Here is an 18,746-nt window from a genome sequence, read left to right on the forward strand (position 1 = left end):
CCCTCGGCGCCATTTCCAGAGGCCTCGGATCTTCTTCCCCGCCTCCGACAGTCACACCAGCATCACCATCCTCCACGTCCAACCCAATGATGCTGAGGTCCACAAGGCTATGCCAAAGAGGTTGTACACTTGTCACATCACTTTGTTACTCTGCATTCATGTCGATCCCTCAGAGATCCTTTGCTATGGAACTACTATTCGTGCAAATCTGTTAGAAGGAGTGGAGCAAAGCAAAACTGGAGGATTTTTTTCTTTTGGTGTCTCTTTCGAAGAAAAAACGTAGGAATTTTATTCACTTGGACGTCCTTTCCAAATTAATATGTATGAAGAATAGAACTAATTGCATTACTGGCATAATAAGATTCTTATTTTTTTCATTTTCACGTGGTTTGACTTTAATTTGACCATGTTTCTCCATTCCTGTGTTCTTCCAATTCATGTGAACCAAACACCCAGGTTGGCTGAAATCCTATGTTTCCAAATGGTCTGTTTTGCATGTGCATTCCTATCCTATTCATGTGTTTTTCCTGTCCCTGCGTTTATAGAATCCTCCAATTCTAAGGAGCCCTTACAGATTTACTTCATTTTCAGATAGGCGTTAAAGAAAACTCTGTGTGTTATGTCCTGCTCCTGCCGTGTCGTCATCCACCCCACCTGAGGTGCACCATCGACAGAAGCGTTCACTGCAGCAGAGATCCCCCCTGCAGACTTTCTTTCGCCGCCTCAGATCATCTTCCCCGTTGCCGGCAGCCACGCCAACTGCATTACCATCATCGACTGAGCAGATGAACCTGAGGACTACACAGTTCCGGAAGAGAGATCACAATATTTTGTGTTTGCTTATGTTATACATCGGTTATTATTACCTGCTACTTTATCATTCAAACTTGAGTTTTGAAATGCCCATGGGTCTCATATCAAGCCAGCAACGAATAGTATATGTCTACTATCTGGTTCATCTAGGGTCTTCTATGTGGTTCATGTTGGGTGGGCAACAAACAATAGAGGATCCATTGTCTATCTTTTTAAACTGAAGCTATAATCTACCTGCTATCATTAGTTTTGGATCCATCCACTCATTTGCTACCATCAGCCTTGATTTTTGCATGCACCCCTTAGGCCTTACAAAATCTAACTATTTTTTTTATTATGCATGTCAGATATTGTACACAATCGTACTGAACATGTAGAGAAAAAGAGAAGACCGTTGCGTGGGAATATAATGTCATGCAGACACCGTTCCATGGTGGGCGAAGTGGGCCCCCCTCCTGCATTTCCAGATTGTATTCCAAAGGAAGATAACTGTTCAGATGGGGATTCAGAAGGAGCCGACCACGCCTGTTTACCACCTGAGGTGTTTGCTCTAACCTAGCATGCTGATGTTGGTCATATCATGCATATGGAGCCTTGCATTGCTTACATTATACATTTTATATGTCATCATCTTAGTTTAGATTTGCTTTGTGTGAATGTCACCTGTTTGGTTTCTATATCATACTCCCACCATTCCTAAATATTTGTCTTTTTAGAGATTTCAACAAGTGGCTACATACGGAACAAAATGAGTGAATCTACACTCTAAAATATGTCTATATACATCCGTATGTGGTAGTCCATTTGAAATCTCTAAAAAGACAAATATTTAGGAACGGAGGGAGTATAAGGGAATTATGCAATGCCATCTTCTTTAGCCAGGCATCATATACGTGAATCATGCAATGCCATCCTGTTTAGCCAGTCATCGTATATGTGAATTGTATCGTGCCATATTTTTTTCCATAATGTATTCCATTTGTCAACAATGTTTATACATTCATCTACTCTTCTTGTGCATCAGCCATTTGAGCCGGTCATGGGAAAATCTGGAGTGAAAACAAGGTCTTCTGAGCAGGCAGTGCTACCTGTCGATGCAGATTTCTCGCTGGTTACAGATAGCTCCTCAAAGGAGGATTCAGAGATAGATGACAAGTCATATCCCCCCCCCCCCGAGGTGCATGCTCTAACTTGGCTGGGTTATATTGCTCATATCATGCATATGGTGTCTTGCATTGCCATGCCATCTGCTTAGATTAGACATGCTTTGTGTGAATGCCTCCTTTTCATGTGTATTATCTCATGCCATCTTTTTTTTCATTACGTATTCCATTTGTCGACAATCTGTGTATATTGAACTACTCTTCATCTGTATCAGCCATTTGAGCCGGTTATGGAAAAATCTGGAGTGAAAACAAGGTCTTTAGAGCAGGCAATGGTACCTGTTGAAGCATATATCTCGATGGTTACAGGGAGCTCGTCATAGGAGGATTCAAAGACAGATGACCAGTCCTATATCCCACCTGAGGTGTATGCTCTAAGTTGCAATGTTTATATTTATCATATGATGCATATGGTGTCTTGCATTGCTTAGTTTAGACATCATATGCACAATATTGAATTCCATCTGCTTAGTTTAGAGATCATACATGCGAGTGCCAGCTGCTTAGTATATGAATCAATTATGTCAATTATATCATGACATCATGTATACTTAGACAACATATATGTGAATTATTTCATCCCAACCTATTTTAGAAAGACATCATATAGTTTTGTCATGTCATCCTGTTTAGGTACTCATCATATGTTGAATTATGCCATTATATCCTGTTAAGTTATCCATCATATATCTGAAACTGTGTCATGTTATCCTGTTTAGTTAGGCATTATATATATGAAATTGTGTCATGCTGTCCTATTTGGTTAGACAACATATATGTGAATTACCACATCTGTCTATCATACCATGTATGTACGTTCAATTTCTTTTCTTGTTTATCAGCCATTTGATTTGGAGGAGGTGATGGCAGTATCTAAGGGAGCAAAAACCCGTTCTTCACAAAAGACAGTGCTACCCGTCGATGCAGATAGAACCATGGTTGTACTGGCCCACAAACTAGCCCCACCACACATAATCGAGACTCTTCCAGATTGCACACTTACACCATTGGGCAAAGAACCAGCTACAACCCATCTAACCGCAACCCCAGCGGATAGTAACCCACTTCTAGTTGACAAAGCACCACGTCCACCACAGAGTACCCCCACACGAGCAGTTTGTAAAGCTACTGCAGTGCCCAAAGCATGAAGACCACCACAGCTAACCCAAACTCCACGTTTAAAGCAGAAGATCAATTGTTCTTAGGCCAGATTCCGTAGCTATGGTCCATACTCCTTTGTTGTTGCATCATTGTATTTACTCATACCAACTACTTTCGAATTTGAAGGATCCAATTAAAACTCCAATGGCGCAACAGGTATGTTTTAAACCTATTTCTTTAACTGGATTGTTGTTCTAACTTCTTGCTCTATGTTGATTTCAGTTTAAGTTGTACAAACAGTTATGTTCTCATGTGATGCACATTACAAGTGCTGCCAATGCTGTGTAGTTTCTCACACTTATATTTTGACTATGCTGCTGTGTCTTAAAAATATTTGAGTTGAACTGTGTCTGTACCTTGATTAGGCAACATAAACTAGAATGATATGGACAATACAGTGACCATAGTACATAGATATATGTTTGTTTCATGCTGTTATCCTGTCCACCTTACTACTGAACCTATTTACCAAAATGAGTTTCGTATACTACAAGCTAAACCTGTGATGTGTCTGCTTGTTTCTCTTGTACTATGCAAACATAATATTGGAGAAGAGCACCCCACTATGCAATGATAGAGAAAGTAATGCAGATAAGGTTCAAGATAGTGAGACAACCCTGTTGGTCTCCAAGAAAGGTGATAAAAACGATCTTGTAGACAGTGAGAAAACCCCATAGTCCTGCGTTGATGTAGTGTTCGAGTTACTGGCCAGTACCACTGGCACAAGCTCTTCGAACTCGCTGCCTGAATCACTTCGGCTTCTTCAGTCTCAGCTACAAGCTGAAAGGCATCAGTCAGCTGTGCCGCGGCAAGAAGCCAAAGGACTAAGGAAGTCCCTTCAGAATTCAGATGCGTACTTTCTTGTGCAACAGCAAGCGCTGGAGGATTTAAGCGCCAAACAAGAGAAAGTTAATAAGCTTGCTAAGCATATTGCCAACATTATGGGTACCCAGAATATTGTTTCTTGAGCTCTTCTGAAGTGGTTTCAGTTCTGGACTTGTTTTGCTGCGGCGTTTATAGCTGCTTTGTTCCCTATATTTGCACTGTGGCGAACTTTGATGCCAAGTGGATGTAATATGTGTAATAGCCGTGATAGCCTAGCATAAATTGCTTGCTTATTTATTTCCTTGTTGTCTTGTTTATTTGTTTGCTTGTAGTCAGTGCAGTTCTTTTTCCGCGGTTTGCTAGTGGCCGCAATAACCTATTTTTTAAAACTAGGCCACAATAACCATGGGCTACATATTTACTATAGTGGCACTGGGCCTCCTACCGGCCGTAGAAACAATGGGCCTTCTACGGGCCGTAGGCACAATGGGCCTTCTACGGGCCGTATCATCAATGGGCCTTATATGGGCCGGACGATCGATCCGCCAAACACGGGCCAATAACAGACCGCATTATGGTCATAACAGGCTAGAGTTGGAATCATCCGTTCATGGGCCGACCTTAACGGGTCGTCGTTAATAGGCCGTATTTGGTGACGCTATGAAAATGGCTCAACGTATTAACGGGCCACAAACGGGCCGACTGTAACAACGGGCTGAATTTGGCCCACAAGCAGAAAATGACAGTAACGAGTTGTAAGTAACCGAATGCTGGAAATGAGCCCAAGAATAAATGGGCCCTGAGAAGGCCTAAAGATAACATGGGCTGGAAACGGCCCAATGGAATAATGGGCCGTTAATGGGTATAAAGTGATACACTGTTCATTACGGGCCAGTTTCAGCACGGGCCACTAATGGGCCAAGAGTTACAAAGGGCCTCATATGGGCCGAAAGACGTCATGGGGCATACATAGGCCGGAAGTTAAAATGGGCTGGAATCATATTGGACGGCCCAGATGACGCTACTGGGCCTAATTCGGATAGGCCGTAACGGGCCCTATGTTTGCGGGCTATAAATGGGCTATATGCGAACATGCCGTTAAGAGGCTTTCCGTGGGCCGGCCCACCGCCTTTTGACCAAGTCAAACGGGCCGACCTTTTCATAGGAATGGGCCTCTGTTGGGTCGTGCCACGTGTCGACGTATCATAGGCGCCTTCGGTCCAATGAGTGGATGACATCTGTCCCAACGGTGAGATGACACGTGTTTACTCCAACCAATGATGATTTTACATGTGGAAAATCCCCATTGGTCGGGGATGTTAACGGGTTATCGGATCCAAAACCGGACCCGATAGCTTAATGGTGTTCCGTTATGGTGGATGCCACGTGTCGGTCACCCTTGACGAAAGCACTTCCGTGACGCGTGATTTATCGTCATGGAAATGGACACTTCCGTGATGATAATTTTGGTAATGTCATGGAACACTTCTACGACAGCACAGGTATGACTATCTTGATTCTGTCATAAAATCGTCATGGATGTACATGCATGAAAAAAACATGACCTACTGTGACAAACACGTATCATCACGGAAGTGTATTTTTTTGTAGTGCCTCCCCGTGACACCATCACAATACCGCACACCGGTCACCCGGGCACCGACACACCCCGTCGGCTCCCCCTTGCTCGCCTGTGCTATTATGTTGGCATAGGTTACATCGTGTATCTGCCCCCACTATATATGAGAGGCCTAGGATACAAGTGTCCTATTAGGGCACGACTCCATATCCTATCTAAACACAATATTACTACAAGTCCAACTATAACCTTCTTTGTACACAATATTCGACACAACTCTAACAGGTCTTTCAGATCGCTTATTCTTATCCTGGTACTTTTGAGTGTTGTATGATCCTACGTTTCCCAAGAATTGTTCTGGTCGTTCAAATTTTGAACGTATTCTGAAGTTCCAAAGATTTTTTCCCTCCAGTTTGAAACTTCCGAGCTAGTTATTTTTTTCAAGTAATGCTTAGATTTCTGCTGAGCTCTATATATAGTTTTGCATGCACCTTTGTTGTGGCAAGTCATTCAACTCATTTTCACTCATATCCAAGTACCACATGTTCGGGAAGGCGGGCGGGGGGGGGGGGGGGGGTCGGAGACCCGCTAGGCAGGAAGACAAGACAAGAAGTGATGCGTGATTCCGTGAACACTTCTTCGCTTTGAAGACTAATACCTCTCCCTTCCTCTTGAACCCCCCAAACCTAGTGTTAATCTCTTTTTACACCCCACATCCTTTGTGTGTGTGTGTGTGTGTGTGTGAGAGAGAGAGAGAGAGAGAGATCCTATTGGTTCTTGAGAAGAACTTTGATTAAAGATCTTTTAGAGTAGTTATACCCGGTGACTTTGCTTTGTTGTTACTCTTGAAGGATGTGCACCTCCTTGATAGTTGGGAGTTTCTTAACAACATTCACGCTCTACTTGTGAAGGACCCATGAGTTTGTGAAGGCAAGGAATCGCCTACTTTATGAAGATCTACCCCTTTGCAAGGCTTGACAATTGAAGTTCGATAGACCATCGTGGAACATTACGCTTGGTAGGCGTCGCAATTAAGGTCCTTGTAATCTTAGAACCATTTGGTTCAAAACCTCCATCAACAAGGAGTAGGATAGCGGCAACCATCCGAACCTCGGTAAAACATCTTCAAGCCCCTCTATGTTCATCATCTTCACTCAACTATTTACTTTAATCAAGTTATCAATCTCTATTGCATTACTTATTCAACTTGCTTGATTTATGGTAAAGATTAACTAGGAGTTGCCAAACTTAAAACTGACCATAACCACGACCCCCATAACAACTATGTAAGGAAATTAAGATAGTACCCACTACATAGAGATGCGAAAATGACTTCCCATGCGATGAACATTAAATTTGTTGAAATGTTTAAAATGTCAAAATTCTCTATAAACATTTGCAAACATTCGTTCATGTCTACTATGTGCCTTCCAACTCTTCATAACCAAAAGAACATTTTTGCACTTATGAGGAATGATCATTTTTTGGTAGTTCAAAAACAATAAGTTAAGAATTAAAATATTTGTATGTCAGGTGTAAAATCTAGCCTACAACAAGTTTTTTTTTGCGAGAAATACAATACAAACGTAGATGTTTATATGCACGCACATGCACTCATCCCTATGACCACATCCATGTAAACTCACCGTTTTTTCCCTAGTAGGTTAGGGGCACAAGCCGCACAACACAACCACCCTCCTAGCCATCCAATCACATGTTGGTTCTTTTTATGTCAATATTTTTTCAAGAACTTTTAGAAACATATGAAAGACAAAGACATTTACGTGCCTAGATATTCAGAATTAGTATATTATTTTCATATAATACGAGTTCCGACCCATGCTTGCTGGGGGTGACCCGGAAGCAAGGGTAGCGTGGTGGTCGAATGGTGCTGGAGCGCGCCACGCCTCCTCCAGCCCTTGCGCACGCCACCTAACCATGGGGCCCCGCGCGGTACAGCGAACGGCGCACTGCTCATTCGATCAGTGCCACCGGCGTGCCACGCTTCGCCGCAAACCCCGCCGCGTCTATATGACGCACTGCCTGATCACTCCCCGTCACACATCACGCACACACTCCTCGCCACTCCCCACAGCGTCCCAACCGCCCGCCCCTCCGCCATCCTTCCTCCCCGCCGGGATCAAAGGTACCGTACCGTCAGCCCGGATCGATGCTCTTGTTTCCTCGATGCTCTTCGTGCTAATCCCTAGGGTTTCTGCATGCGCCGATTTCGGTAGCCCCTTTCCGTGCCCAGCCGCGCGAGATTTGGGGCGGGGGTGGACTGTCGCCGAATTGGGTACTCACGGTTTGCTAGATTCATGCATTGGATGATTCATGGCGTTGTTCGTCTCTCGTTTACCTTCCTGTCAGGGGCGAATTGAGTCCTGTTGTGAGATTATGGGTCATGAAGAACTGGTTCCGATTTTTGACGCGAGGTGTGAGATTATGAGTTCTGTCGCCTTTACTGCTCTCTTTGCACGAGACGAATGCGTGGGTCGGGCACGAAGATCTTTCTTTCCCCTTTTAATTGGATTTGGATTCGGGGGAACAAGTTGTTGGAACCTGCAGTATTTTTATCTGGTACTGCTAACAAAAGCACTCTGACATAACGGTTCGAAATACACATCCTGCACCACTTAGCACAGCAGCCACGCAGCAAGATAGGGGTTTTCACACAGGCTGGATAGCCTATTAGCAAGTGCGCCCTGTTTCGTATCTCGTCTTAACGTCTTAGCAGAATCATAGTGCATCTGGTGGACAATTGGTAGTAGTTGCTTCGACAGGCATAGCGTAGGCAGTGTAATAGGCAAATAATGCTGAACTTTGGTCTAGTAGGATAATTGGTTCATGAGCCTTATTCTCAGTAATCATGTAAGTGGGATCGTTCACTAAGAAATCACTGGCAATTACTCCCCCGTTCCATATTATAAGATGTTCTAACTTTTTTCTGAATCAGATGTATATAGACACATTTTAGTGTGTTTGTTCGCTCGTTTCAGTCCGTATGTAGTCCATATTGAAATATCCAAAGCGTCGTATAATTCGAAACTGAGGTGATACTTTGTTTATTCAGAGTACACCATTCTGTAGCATGCTCACAGGCAACCATATGAAATCTGGATAGCATACATAACCAACTGTAAGTGGTGAGTTTTCCATGTAGTACCCTGGGGGTTAGGGTTTATCCCCGAAACAAATCTAAGATACTAATTCAATTCAGCGTAGAGAAAGCAGCAATAAGCACTGCCTGCAGTCTTTCAAAGCAGTGAGATAAGTTCTAGTGAGAAACGTGAGCTATTTCCTTCCAGTCCCCTGGAAAAACAAACTGTACAATAGCCCTCAAGTGTTAACCGTAATGAAATGTGGAGACAAGTAAGCATTTCAGATTACAGCCATTTAAAAAAAATTACATTTAAAAAAAGCATTTCAGTGTCTACTCTGCATATGGTACAAATCACATGTAATTGGACTGATAAAGTTATCCCTTTTTATCATAGTGTAGCCAAAATGGATTGCATTCTATCTGTTTAAATTGAGTAAGAGATTATTACTGAAGTAGCACAGTACCTTCTGACACCATTTTCTTGTTGTCTTACTGATATGAATTTACATTGAGTTAATTGTTGTGCACATGAACAATAGAAACCCAAATTAGGAAATATAGAGGTGATATTTGCAGCTAAACACATTGATTCTGCTTCATGACATATGTATATATGAGCAAACTTGCCATTTGATGAATGATGAGTTAAGCGTAATATTAATCAAGTACAATTTTTCTGCTTATCTTTTCACCTTATTATTCACTTGTGCTAGTATATGTTTTCAAATGGTGCTTTTCATCGGTACTAGAAAATATAGAAACTTCCTGCTAATGCTGGGGGCTTAATCTGTCACAGATTCAAGATGTCAAACAGAGCCACACATTGGTGTTATGCGTGCCGTCGGCCAATTCGTCTTCGTGGACAAGATATAATCTGTCCCAACTGCAATGATGGCTTCATACAAGAGATCAGTGAGATAGGAGGTGCTTTGAACAACTACGGTATGTTTGGGCCACGCTTCGATGATCGCCTAGATGGACGATCTGGAATGATGGATGCTATGTCTGCCCTCATGCGTCGACGGATGGCAGAAATGGGCAGCAATCCTGTGTTTGATCCTAATGCAGCTTGGGCAAGTACCACACAAGGAAGGCCGTCCCCAATTGGCCCTAGGCTGATATTCGGCGGCAGCATGCCTGCTCAGGGGAGCAATGACAGCGGAGTAAATGTGCTTGTCAGGGGAGGCCGCAGAATCGGCACTGACCGTCCAAACTTCAGCGGCTTCCTTGTCGGCGGCACCAGCCTCGAAGCTCTATTCGAGCAGCTGCTATTGCAGACCGGCAACCGTCAAGGACCAGCGCCTGCTTCGCAGTCCGCAATCGACTCCATGCCGGTGGTGAAGATAACCCGCAGGCATCTGAGCGATGATCCAGTCTGCCCAGTCTGCACGGACAGATTTGAAGTTGGCTCGGAGGCGAGGGAGATGCCGTGCAAGCACCTATACCATGCCAGTTGCATCATCCCTTGGTTGGTTCAGCACAACTCCTGCCCAGTTTGCCGCCACCCGCTGCCGCCGCAGCGAGGATCAGACAGCAATGCAGCCCGCCCACAACCTTTGGCCCACGCCGGCGAAGCCGTGAGCCGCGGGGTTGCCGGAGCCGGAGCCGACCCTGCGCCTGTCACGAGGAACGGCGACGACGATGGAGGGAGCCCTTTCTCGTTCCTCTGGCCATTCGGGTCGTCGAGCCCCGGTCCCAGCTCTTACCAGTACGGAGGCGGCGGGGGTGGGCGGCCTGCGGTTTACGACGACGACCCTGGCCAGATAACCTATTCCGAGTGGCACTACGACCCGTGACACTCCCTCCCAGAGTTCCTGCTCCAAGCTGTATGCGTGGTGTGGAGTTTATATATATATATATATGATGAATCTGTGATGGGTGCCTGTAAGTTCACCTTATGTTGGCTGGAGCTGTGTGTAAATGTAAGCTGTCTACTGAGCAGTGAACTATATTCTGTAGTGAAGTATACCGGTTCTAGCTGAAATTGTATTATCACAGGATGATGAGGATCTGTGAAGAGTTTGATCGTTCCTGCGTTGTCGCACAAAAGAAACGTGCCAGCGAGCGAGGCAGGGAGATGCCATTTTGTCCTGCTACCACTACTTGTTTAGTCAGGCCGCCCAGACTTATCTATCTCACGTTCACCAAAATTCCAAACACATGTCGAGGACGAGGAGGGCCTCTTTGACCGGAGGCAGAGAGGCCGCTGCTCAAACCCGTCGCCCCGCCAGAGCCATAGTGGCCGGCTAGCTACCGCGTTATCTCTTTGCCCGCTTCTCCTCCTCGTTTCTCGGCTCCGACTCCGGCCAGCGCCCGCCGGCAGCCATGGCTTGCTCCGCCCATCTTCTCTCGCAGAGCCTGTACCAACCCCACCGCTCCTGCCCGGTCCCGTCCAAGCACCTCCGGTTCCAGGCCCAACCCGCGGCGGCGTTTTCCGCCGGCGTCAGCTCCAGCTTCAGCACCAGGAGCCGACGGTCTCCAAGCGTAAGAGTCGCCGCGTCGGCCGACCAAGGGAGGAAGAAAATCGAGGTAATTCATTGCTCTGCACTCTCTCCGGGCGTTATCTGTGATTTCTGACCCCTCCAATTAGTTAGTCACTGGCGCAATTTCCTGCGTGGTTCATGTGACTCCGCCCATCCCATGATGCTTACTGCAAATTAATAAAATAAATAATTCTGGACAACAGTCATGGACTTTCATCTCTTCGTGTTGTAGAGTAAGCACCGAGTTCATCATAGTTGTATGGTATCAACTGATTCAGTATTTCACTCTGGGAACAGCATTTGTCTTGGCTGTAACATAACGAATTGCTTCAAGCTCCGTTGTGATGCATTGTTTTCCTTGCTGTAACATACTGCCACGATATCTGCCTGCCATAAACTATCTGCCCTGCAGTTTTGGCAATTTAAGAAAATCTACTGCAGCTGTTGTTTCTCCTGCATATTTTGTGTTCTAATTTATAGCTGTGTTCTTTTGTTAAGCTTACGTATGACGCACAAGCCAAGTTTAACCAGCTAGCGGACCAGATTGACAAGGATGTGGGGATTACACGGCTCAACCTGTTCTCACCTTGCAAAGTATGTACATGTTGTTATGTTTCTGATAAGCAAGGGAAAGGTTAAATTTGGTTCTTATTGTTTTGCCCATTGACTTATACCTGTATAGCATTTTACCTTGTAGATTAATGTCTTCTTGAGGATAACCGGGAAGAGACCAGATGGGTTCCATGACCTGGCTTCTCTGTTTCACGTGAGTTATTTCTTGTGCCTGTTTTAGTGATGTCTGCATGAACATGTGGAAAGGGTGATTTTATAATTTTAGTGCCATTCATCTTTTAATGGAGTTGTGATATGGAAGATTAATAGTTTTTTTATGGGGAAATCCGGCAGGTGGAAGATTAAAAATTAATCTGTAGAGATGTTGCTTTTATTCGCATAATCTGTAAGATGTACAAACTAATCAGCTGTGTGATCTTTTCTGGCCTAGCTATTGCCATTCTATTAAATAATATGTCAGTTTCCCCCTAAGTTCTTGTGCATCGGGTAATTAGAGCTAGTTATAAACAACTGGCTCTGCAATGTACGTTATTCTTTCTGCAAATTAAGTTGCCCGATCTGATCTTAGCCCTATGTTGTAATCTCATTTCCTTCCTTATTGATATGGTTATGATTCGTTCTGCGCTGTATCACTTTTGATAATCGTATATATCAACCAGGTGGTTAGTTTGGGTGATACTATCAAATTCTCACTGTCGCCAAGTAAGAGCAAAGATCGGCTATCAACCAATGTTGCAGGTGTCCCAGTTGATGAGAGTAACTTGGTATGTTTGATATAGATATGTCTTATATCGACTAACAAATACACCTGAATCATCTTTATTACCTTACCTTACTTTTTTATTTCATGCATCCACAGATCATCAGGGCACTTGATCTTTACCGCAAGAAAACTGGCACTGATAAGCACTTTTGGGTATGTAAACTGTACATTGTTTTGACATTAAAGCGAGCGAAGGTTATTTTGTTTTACTTGATATGTTTGCTTAGATTTTATCGTTTACTATTGTCCTTGTTGAAGTGTAGATACACCTTGATAAGAAGGTCCCAACTGGTGCTGGTCTTGGTGGAGGAAGCAGTAATGCTGCAACTGCACTATGGGCTGCTAACCAGTTTAGTGGTGGCATTGCTTCAGAAAAAGATCTTCAAGAATGGTCTGGTGAGATTGGATCAGATATCCCCTTCTTCTTTTCACGAGGAGCAGCATATTGTACTGGTAGGGGAGAGGTATGTGAAAGACTCTGTTCTAGTATTATTTTCCTTGAATCATGGCTTCTAATTGTAGTCCTTCCCAGTGAATATCCCTACTCCATTAAGGCATGTGCGGTCCATTTTCCCCTCAAACAGAGACCAAAATGTGTGTCATTGTATATCATAAGAAGGCATCGATACAAAGTAGGAGGCAAACCAAAAACTGAAATTGATACAAAGCAGCTTACTAAGGAACAAAAACAACTAATGACAGGAAAAGCAAAAAGACTATACAGGGACACCGGAGCGCCTTCACATCTGCCAACATCCAAAGCTTAATGTCCCCGGAGTGGAATCCACCAAAACTTTTCCTGGAGTTGCTGCAAATTGGGTGATGATTTTCTGTGATACTGTCATGAAACTCTTTGTTTCAATCCTGATAGCACGATCTGGGTCTTCAAAAAGAACTTCAGTACCTTTTTCAGTTTCTTATATGTGAAGTCCTATGTTAGAGAAAAAAAAACTCCAGAAGAAAAACCAGGCCACATTAATATGGCTGGAGTAGATCCATCATTCAGTTTCTTACAAGTACATCTACAATATTCTGGACCAGAAAGAGTGAAGTATTTCACCTGAACCCTGTTTCAACTTATTGACAAGTGCTTAGATAATTGGTTTGGCTGATACACTATTGCAATTGGGCCATACCACATCACCGATTTTTATTCATAGGAGTTGCCTTGTTCGACTTTATTCAAGTAAATATTGACTTTTGTAGAGGGGTTCCCTTCAGCTTCCAAGATTTGTTTTTCATTATTATAAACTAAACACTGACATGGAAATGTATATCCATGATCTATGTTTACCTTGCTGCTGAAGTGGGTGATTATAATCTACAACTTTGAAGTTAAATGTATGCAGATTGTCCAAGATATTCCGAACCTGTTGCCAGAGAATCTGCCAATGGTTCTGATAAAGCCACCTGAAGCATGCTCAACCGCTGAAGTTTACAAGGTAATAGGTATTTAAATTTCTTAATTTAAAGTGCATGCTTTTCCTAACAAGCTTCGTATACTGCAGCGACTCCGGTTAGATCAGACTAGTCAAGCTGATCCTTTGGCTTTGCTCAAGGAGATTACGCAAAATGGGATATCACAAGATGTCTGTGTAAATGATCTAGGTATGGAGTGTGTGATTATAATATGCTATTATATACTGTCACTATATATGTTCAATTATTTTATTTTATTCTGTATGTTGCTGAATAACATTTAGTAGAAATGGTTCATGTTCCCCATTCTCTTTTTCCAGAGCCTCCAGCTTTTGAGGTGTTGCGATCACTAAAGAAGTTGAAGAAACGATTCATTGCATCCAATAGGGGAGATTACAGTGCTGTTTTTATGTCAGGGAGGTAAGAGGCCATATTCTCTTACCAAACTATGAAGAACATGGTTATTCGAAAGTAGTCTTATTCTAGCGTTAACCACCATCATATTAGTCCTCTCTTCCCTCAGTTTATATTTGGCTTCCTTCAGAACATTACACCTTGCCTTACTCTTGGGTCGGTTAGAGGAGTCTTTTCAGGAGCTCCAGTTACGAAATTATGCTCTGTAGTTAGCATCGATATGGAAGCACCTAAACACTGTCATTTGTCATTCTGTGAATTTCAGTAGGAAAACAAATCGTATTTAAGATGTGACAATCAGGGCTAATAGACCCTCATGTGCATTTGCAATTTGGAACCGCATTTCATAGTCACACTATTTAATGGGGACAACATTGTGAATGTTTCATGCAGTGGAAGCACAATAGTTGGAATTGGTTCCCCAGATCCACCTGCGTTTGTGTATGACGATGACGACTACAAGGATGTTTTTGTGTCAGGTATGCTGCCTGTTGCATTTCATAAAATTTATGTTTGTCATCTATACACGGCCAAAACGCTTAGCTGAATTGCTCAACACATGACAAAACTGGATTGCTAATATCCGATTAGACAAAAGGAGTGTTAAGCAAACAATCTGGAACCTGTATGCTAATTTTGAACCCTTCATGTCTTTGGTGCAGAGGCTCGCTTTCTCACTCGTGAGGAGAACGAGTGGTACAGGGAACCAATGTCATCGAATGCCACGTTTAGCAAAGAAGATTCACTGTCAGAGTCAGCACCAGTCATGGACTGACCGAGTGAGGTTCTGTATTTGGTCTCAGTTTTGTGGCTGTGGTACACAGGTGTGGATTTTTGTTCAATCCATGTTGACATGAGAAGAGCAGCTACACCATCAAGTTTGTTGATAAGAAAATTTGACTTTGTAAAGGGAAACGGTAATTAAATTAAGCAAATCCTAGAACTAACTACTCCCTCCGTCCGACAATGGTCTTAGGGAGTAAGTATTTCATAGGTATCTATCACCAGCATGCGCAGTAAGGAATCACAATTGTTTCCAGATCACTTGGCAAGAAGAGTTGGTGCATTCTGTATGCGAGAAAAAACAGCAGGTTTGGTTCTACGTGTATATGAGGGGAATCAACGTTGACTTCCAATCTTCCATTCCATAAGAAAACAAAGCTTTGACATACATTCCCTTCAACTGAAACTATCACATGATCTAGTAGGAAGGAAGAGAACAGCATTGACGCCCTTGAAATCTAAACTCGGTCGCGGAGAAGAAACGGATCAAATCCAGGGAGTCATCGTTCCGATTCAGTTTGTCTTCCCGGATGGCGACGGCCCTGATCGTCCACCGCCGCCACTGACTGTGAGCTCCCGTCTTTGCCGTCCTCAACTCCGGTGGCCGAGGCCGTATCTTCCTCCTCCTCCTTCACTACCGGTGAACCTTCCGGGTGGAGGGTTTCCTGCTCGGCGGCCACCGGCGGGTTGAATGACCCGAACTTGGGCGTCGTCTCCAGCGCCACGAAACCGCCGCGCGCGTGCTGAAAGGAGAAGGGCGAGCCGCCGTCACGGCTCCCGTCCGCCTCGCCATCCCCACCCTTGGCCGCGGCGCACGGCACGCCGTCGAGCGCCGCGACGCTCGCGCGGCGCCGCTTCGTCCCCGGCCGCTCCTCCTCCCGGCCGTCCACCGGGGCCGGGCGCTTCTCGGGGACGGGCAGCGGAGGGGGCGCGGGCGGCCCGGAGCCCTCGGCCCGGGCCTCCGCCGCCATTCGGGCTTGGAGAGCAGACAGCGGAATTGGGCAAGGCGGCCAAGGGAGGCGGAGCGGAGTGAGACTCGGGGAATCCGCGGGTGGGATCGGGAATGGGGTTTTTCTATTCCGGCCGAGTCACGGTGCGCGTGCTCGCCTCCGCCGGCTCCCCTTTTGTGGCCAGTTGATGACGATTGACGGCGTGAGGGTAACATGCGAGCCCTGCTGAACGGGACGGGACGGGACGACACCGCCCACGCTGCCCTCTCCTGTCGTCGTTGCTGCACAGCGGCGGCACCGTTGCTGCGACGCGCGCAGGCGCCTCTCTGCTGCGTTGCCGCCACGACCGTCTCTATGTTTTTGTTAGGATCTACTCGTCCTCACTATTGATTCCACAGCTGCGATAGGTGGTCTCTCTCTGATACAAGTTTACTGGAAAGGTAAAACAGAAATGTAAGGAAAAAGTCCAAAATAAACCTTAAACTTGTAGACCTAAGCTAAATCGAACCCCGAACTTCAAATCCCTGAAATCAGCACACCGAACTATCTAATCCTAGTCTATATTAAACCTTGGACATTTTTTCAAAGGGATTGTCGACGTGGCAGCTGGTCGAACCGGGATCGCTGGCGACTGGGCCGGCTCACCAAACGTGAAACATGTTTTTCTTTTGACTTAAAAATACCAAAAAGAAAAATACTCATGGGGAATCAATCCTAAGATCTGGCGCTGCTAAACTCAGCGTGTAGCCACTCCACCTAATAACTGTTAGTGATAAATGAAAGCAGTGGAAATATTTAACCAGAGTAATTAGCATCGAGATTTGTAAACATTTAAGACTTTTTTTAAACATTTTCTTGAAAATAATCAACGATTTTGAAATCCGGATATTCTTAAAAGCAAAAAAACAGTTTTTTTTAATTCAAACATGTTTTGCAAAAGTGTAAACAAATTTCGGAACTATGATTTTTTAACACAAACAAATTTTCAAACGTGACCATTTTGAAATCCCTGAATATATTTTATAAACGAACCATTTTTAAACGTGATTTTTTAAAATCAGTAACAATTTTTAAACCTGAACAAAATATTGAATTGAGAACAATTTTCGAAAACATTTTTAAACATAATCATATTTTGAAAAAAATAGGAACAAATTTTGAATCCTGTATAATATTTTAGAATGTGAACATTTTCTAAAAAACTTAATAATGGGGAAAGAATTGTACTTTAATTTTTTTCAGGTTTCAAAATTGTTTGTGTTTTCAAAAATTTGTCCCTTTTTTGCCAAAAAGGGTTCACACTTTAAAGAATGTTCGGGGCTTTAAAAAATGGTTCATGTTTAAAAAAAGTCATGTTTTTCTAAAACTGCTCGTAATCCAAAAAATCTTCAATTTTTTTAAAAAAATGAATTTTAAAAATTGCTTTTTTCTTTCAAGAATATTCGGATTTCGAAGTTGTTGACAATTTTCAAGAAAATGTTTCAAACAATTGTAGAAAATGTTTTCAATTCAACACACTGCATTGGTTTAAATATTTTCGCGCTTTCTTATGTCCGCAACGGGAATCAGTTGGAGTGGCTATCAGGAGCACTGTACTAGCGTTAGGTTAGAAGTTCGATTCACAAGGCTCTTCTTTTTGAACGTTTTTATGTGGCGCGGTTCAGAAAAAATGTTGCAAAAAAGAAAAAACACACGCTTCGCCCTGCCTGATGGGCCGGCCCAATCTGGCCGCAGCCAACCATCCCGGGTTCGATCTGCAACGTGGACGATCTTTGTTTGGGAAGGCACTTAAGGTTTAAAATAGACCGAGATTATATAGTTCGGTGTGTTGATTTCAGGGATTTGAAGTTTAGGGTTCGATTTAGCTTTGGTCTACAAGTTCAAGGTTTGTTTTGGACTTTTTCCGAAATGTAAAAACCGCGAGCCATTTGTCGTGATCCATCGGATACCCCTCTTCCTACCCGCGCCTCTTAAGAGCATCTCTAGCAGACCCGTATGAAATATCAAGGTCCTATGATAACAAACAACATGGTATGTGGAATATCAAGGTTTGAATTGATCGACCTGTGACTTCTCCTTGTTAGTAAGATCTGTTTCCTACAGGCTCCTGGTCCGGATGGTCTCCGGAAGAGTTTTATAAGAGGTGTTGGCATATCATTAAGAATGATCTAATGCCTATGTTTCATGATTTGTTTAGCGGTAACGTACACCCTTTTCACCTAAACTTTAGAACAATAACATTGTTGCCAAAGAAGGAGGAGGCTGTGCGCATTGAGAAGTTCAGGCCGATCTACCTGCTCAATGTGAGTTTCAAAATTTTCACTAAGGTTGCCACGAATAGGTTAACACAGATTGCCCATTCGGTGGTACACCCAACGCAGTCTGCGTTTATGCTGAGGAGACACATCCTAGAAGGGGTTATTGTCTTACACGAAACTCTTCATGAAATCCATCCGAAGAAACTTGACGGGGTTATATTCAAAGTGGATTTTGAGAAAGCGTACGATAAGGTCAAATGGCCCTTCCTCCAACAGGCCTTACGCATGAAGGGGTTTGATGATGCCTGGAGGAAATAGGTAGACTCCTTTATTCAAAAAGAAAGTGTTCGAATCAAAGTGAATGATGACATATGTCATTATTTTCAGACACATAAGGGCTTACAACGGGGAGACCCAATGTCTCCTATTCTGTTTAACATAGTAGCAGATATGTTGGCA

At 43.7% G+C, this 18,746-nt stretch overlaps 3 protein-coding genes across 3 annotated transcripts; 2 read left to right on the forward strand and 1 right to left on the reverse strand.

Moving 5' to 3' along the window:
• Nucleotides 1–7,495: 7,495 nt before the first annotated feature.
• On the forward strand, nt 7,496–10,647 carry LOC123071090 (probable E3 ubiquitin-protein ligase RHC1A). Its single transcript, XM_044494570.1, has 2 exons — nt 7,496–7,687; nt 9,441–10,647. Exon 2 carries the CDS (start codon nt 9,448–9,450, stop codon nt 10,438–10,440), a length of 993 nt encoding a protein of 330 aa, XP_044350505.1. The 5' UTR covers nt 7,496–7,687; nt 9,441–9,447; the 3' UTR covers nt 10,441–10,647.
• A 137-nt stretch (nt 10,648–10,784) lies between these two features.
• On the forward strand, nt 10,785–15,217 carry LOC123071089 (4-diphosphocytidyl-2-C-methyl-D-erythritol kinase, chloroplastic). The gene is made up of 11 exons (XM_044494569.1): nt 10,785–11,173; nt 11,626–11,721; nt 11,825–11,893; nt 12,360–12,464; nt 12,560–12,616; nt 12,727–12,927; nt 13,813–13,905; nt 13,972–14,071; nt 14,203–14,302; nt 14,690–14,775; nt 14,959–15,217. The coding sequence occupies exons 1-11, from the start codon at nt 10,970–10,972 to the stop codon at nt 15,069–15,071; spliced, it is 1,224 nt and encodes a 407-aa protein (XP_044350504.1). The 5' UTR covers nt 10,785–10,969; the 3' UTR covers nt 15,072–15,217.
• Nucleotides 15,218–15,406: 189 nt separating this feature from the next.
• LOC123071091 (uncharacterized) lies at nt 15,407–16,281 on the reverse strand. The gene has a single exon (XM_044494571.1). The coding sequence runs from the start codon at nt 16,048–16,050 to the stop codon at nt 15,580–15,582; it is 471 nt and encodes a 156-aa protein (XP_044350506.1). The 5' UTR covers nt 16,051–16,281; the 3' UTR covers nt 15,407–15,579.
• Nucleotides 16,282–18,746: the final 2,465 nt, after the last annotated feature.

Source organism: Triticum aestivum, chromosome 3B (assembly GCF_018294505.1).
Source record: "Triticum aestivum cultivar Chinese Spring chromosome 3B, IWGSC CS RefSeq v2.1, whole genome shotgun sequence".
Taxonomy (NCBI): domain Eukaryota; kingdom Viridiplantae; phylum Streptophyta; class Magnoliopsida; order Poales; family Poaceae; genus Triticum; species Triticum aestivum.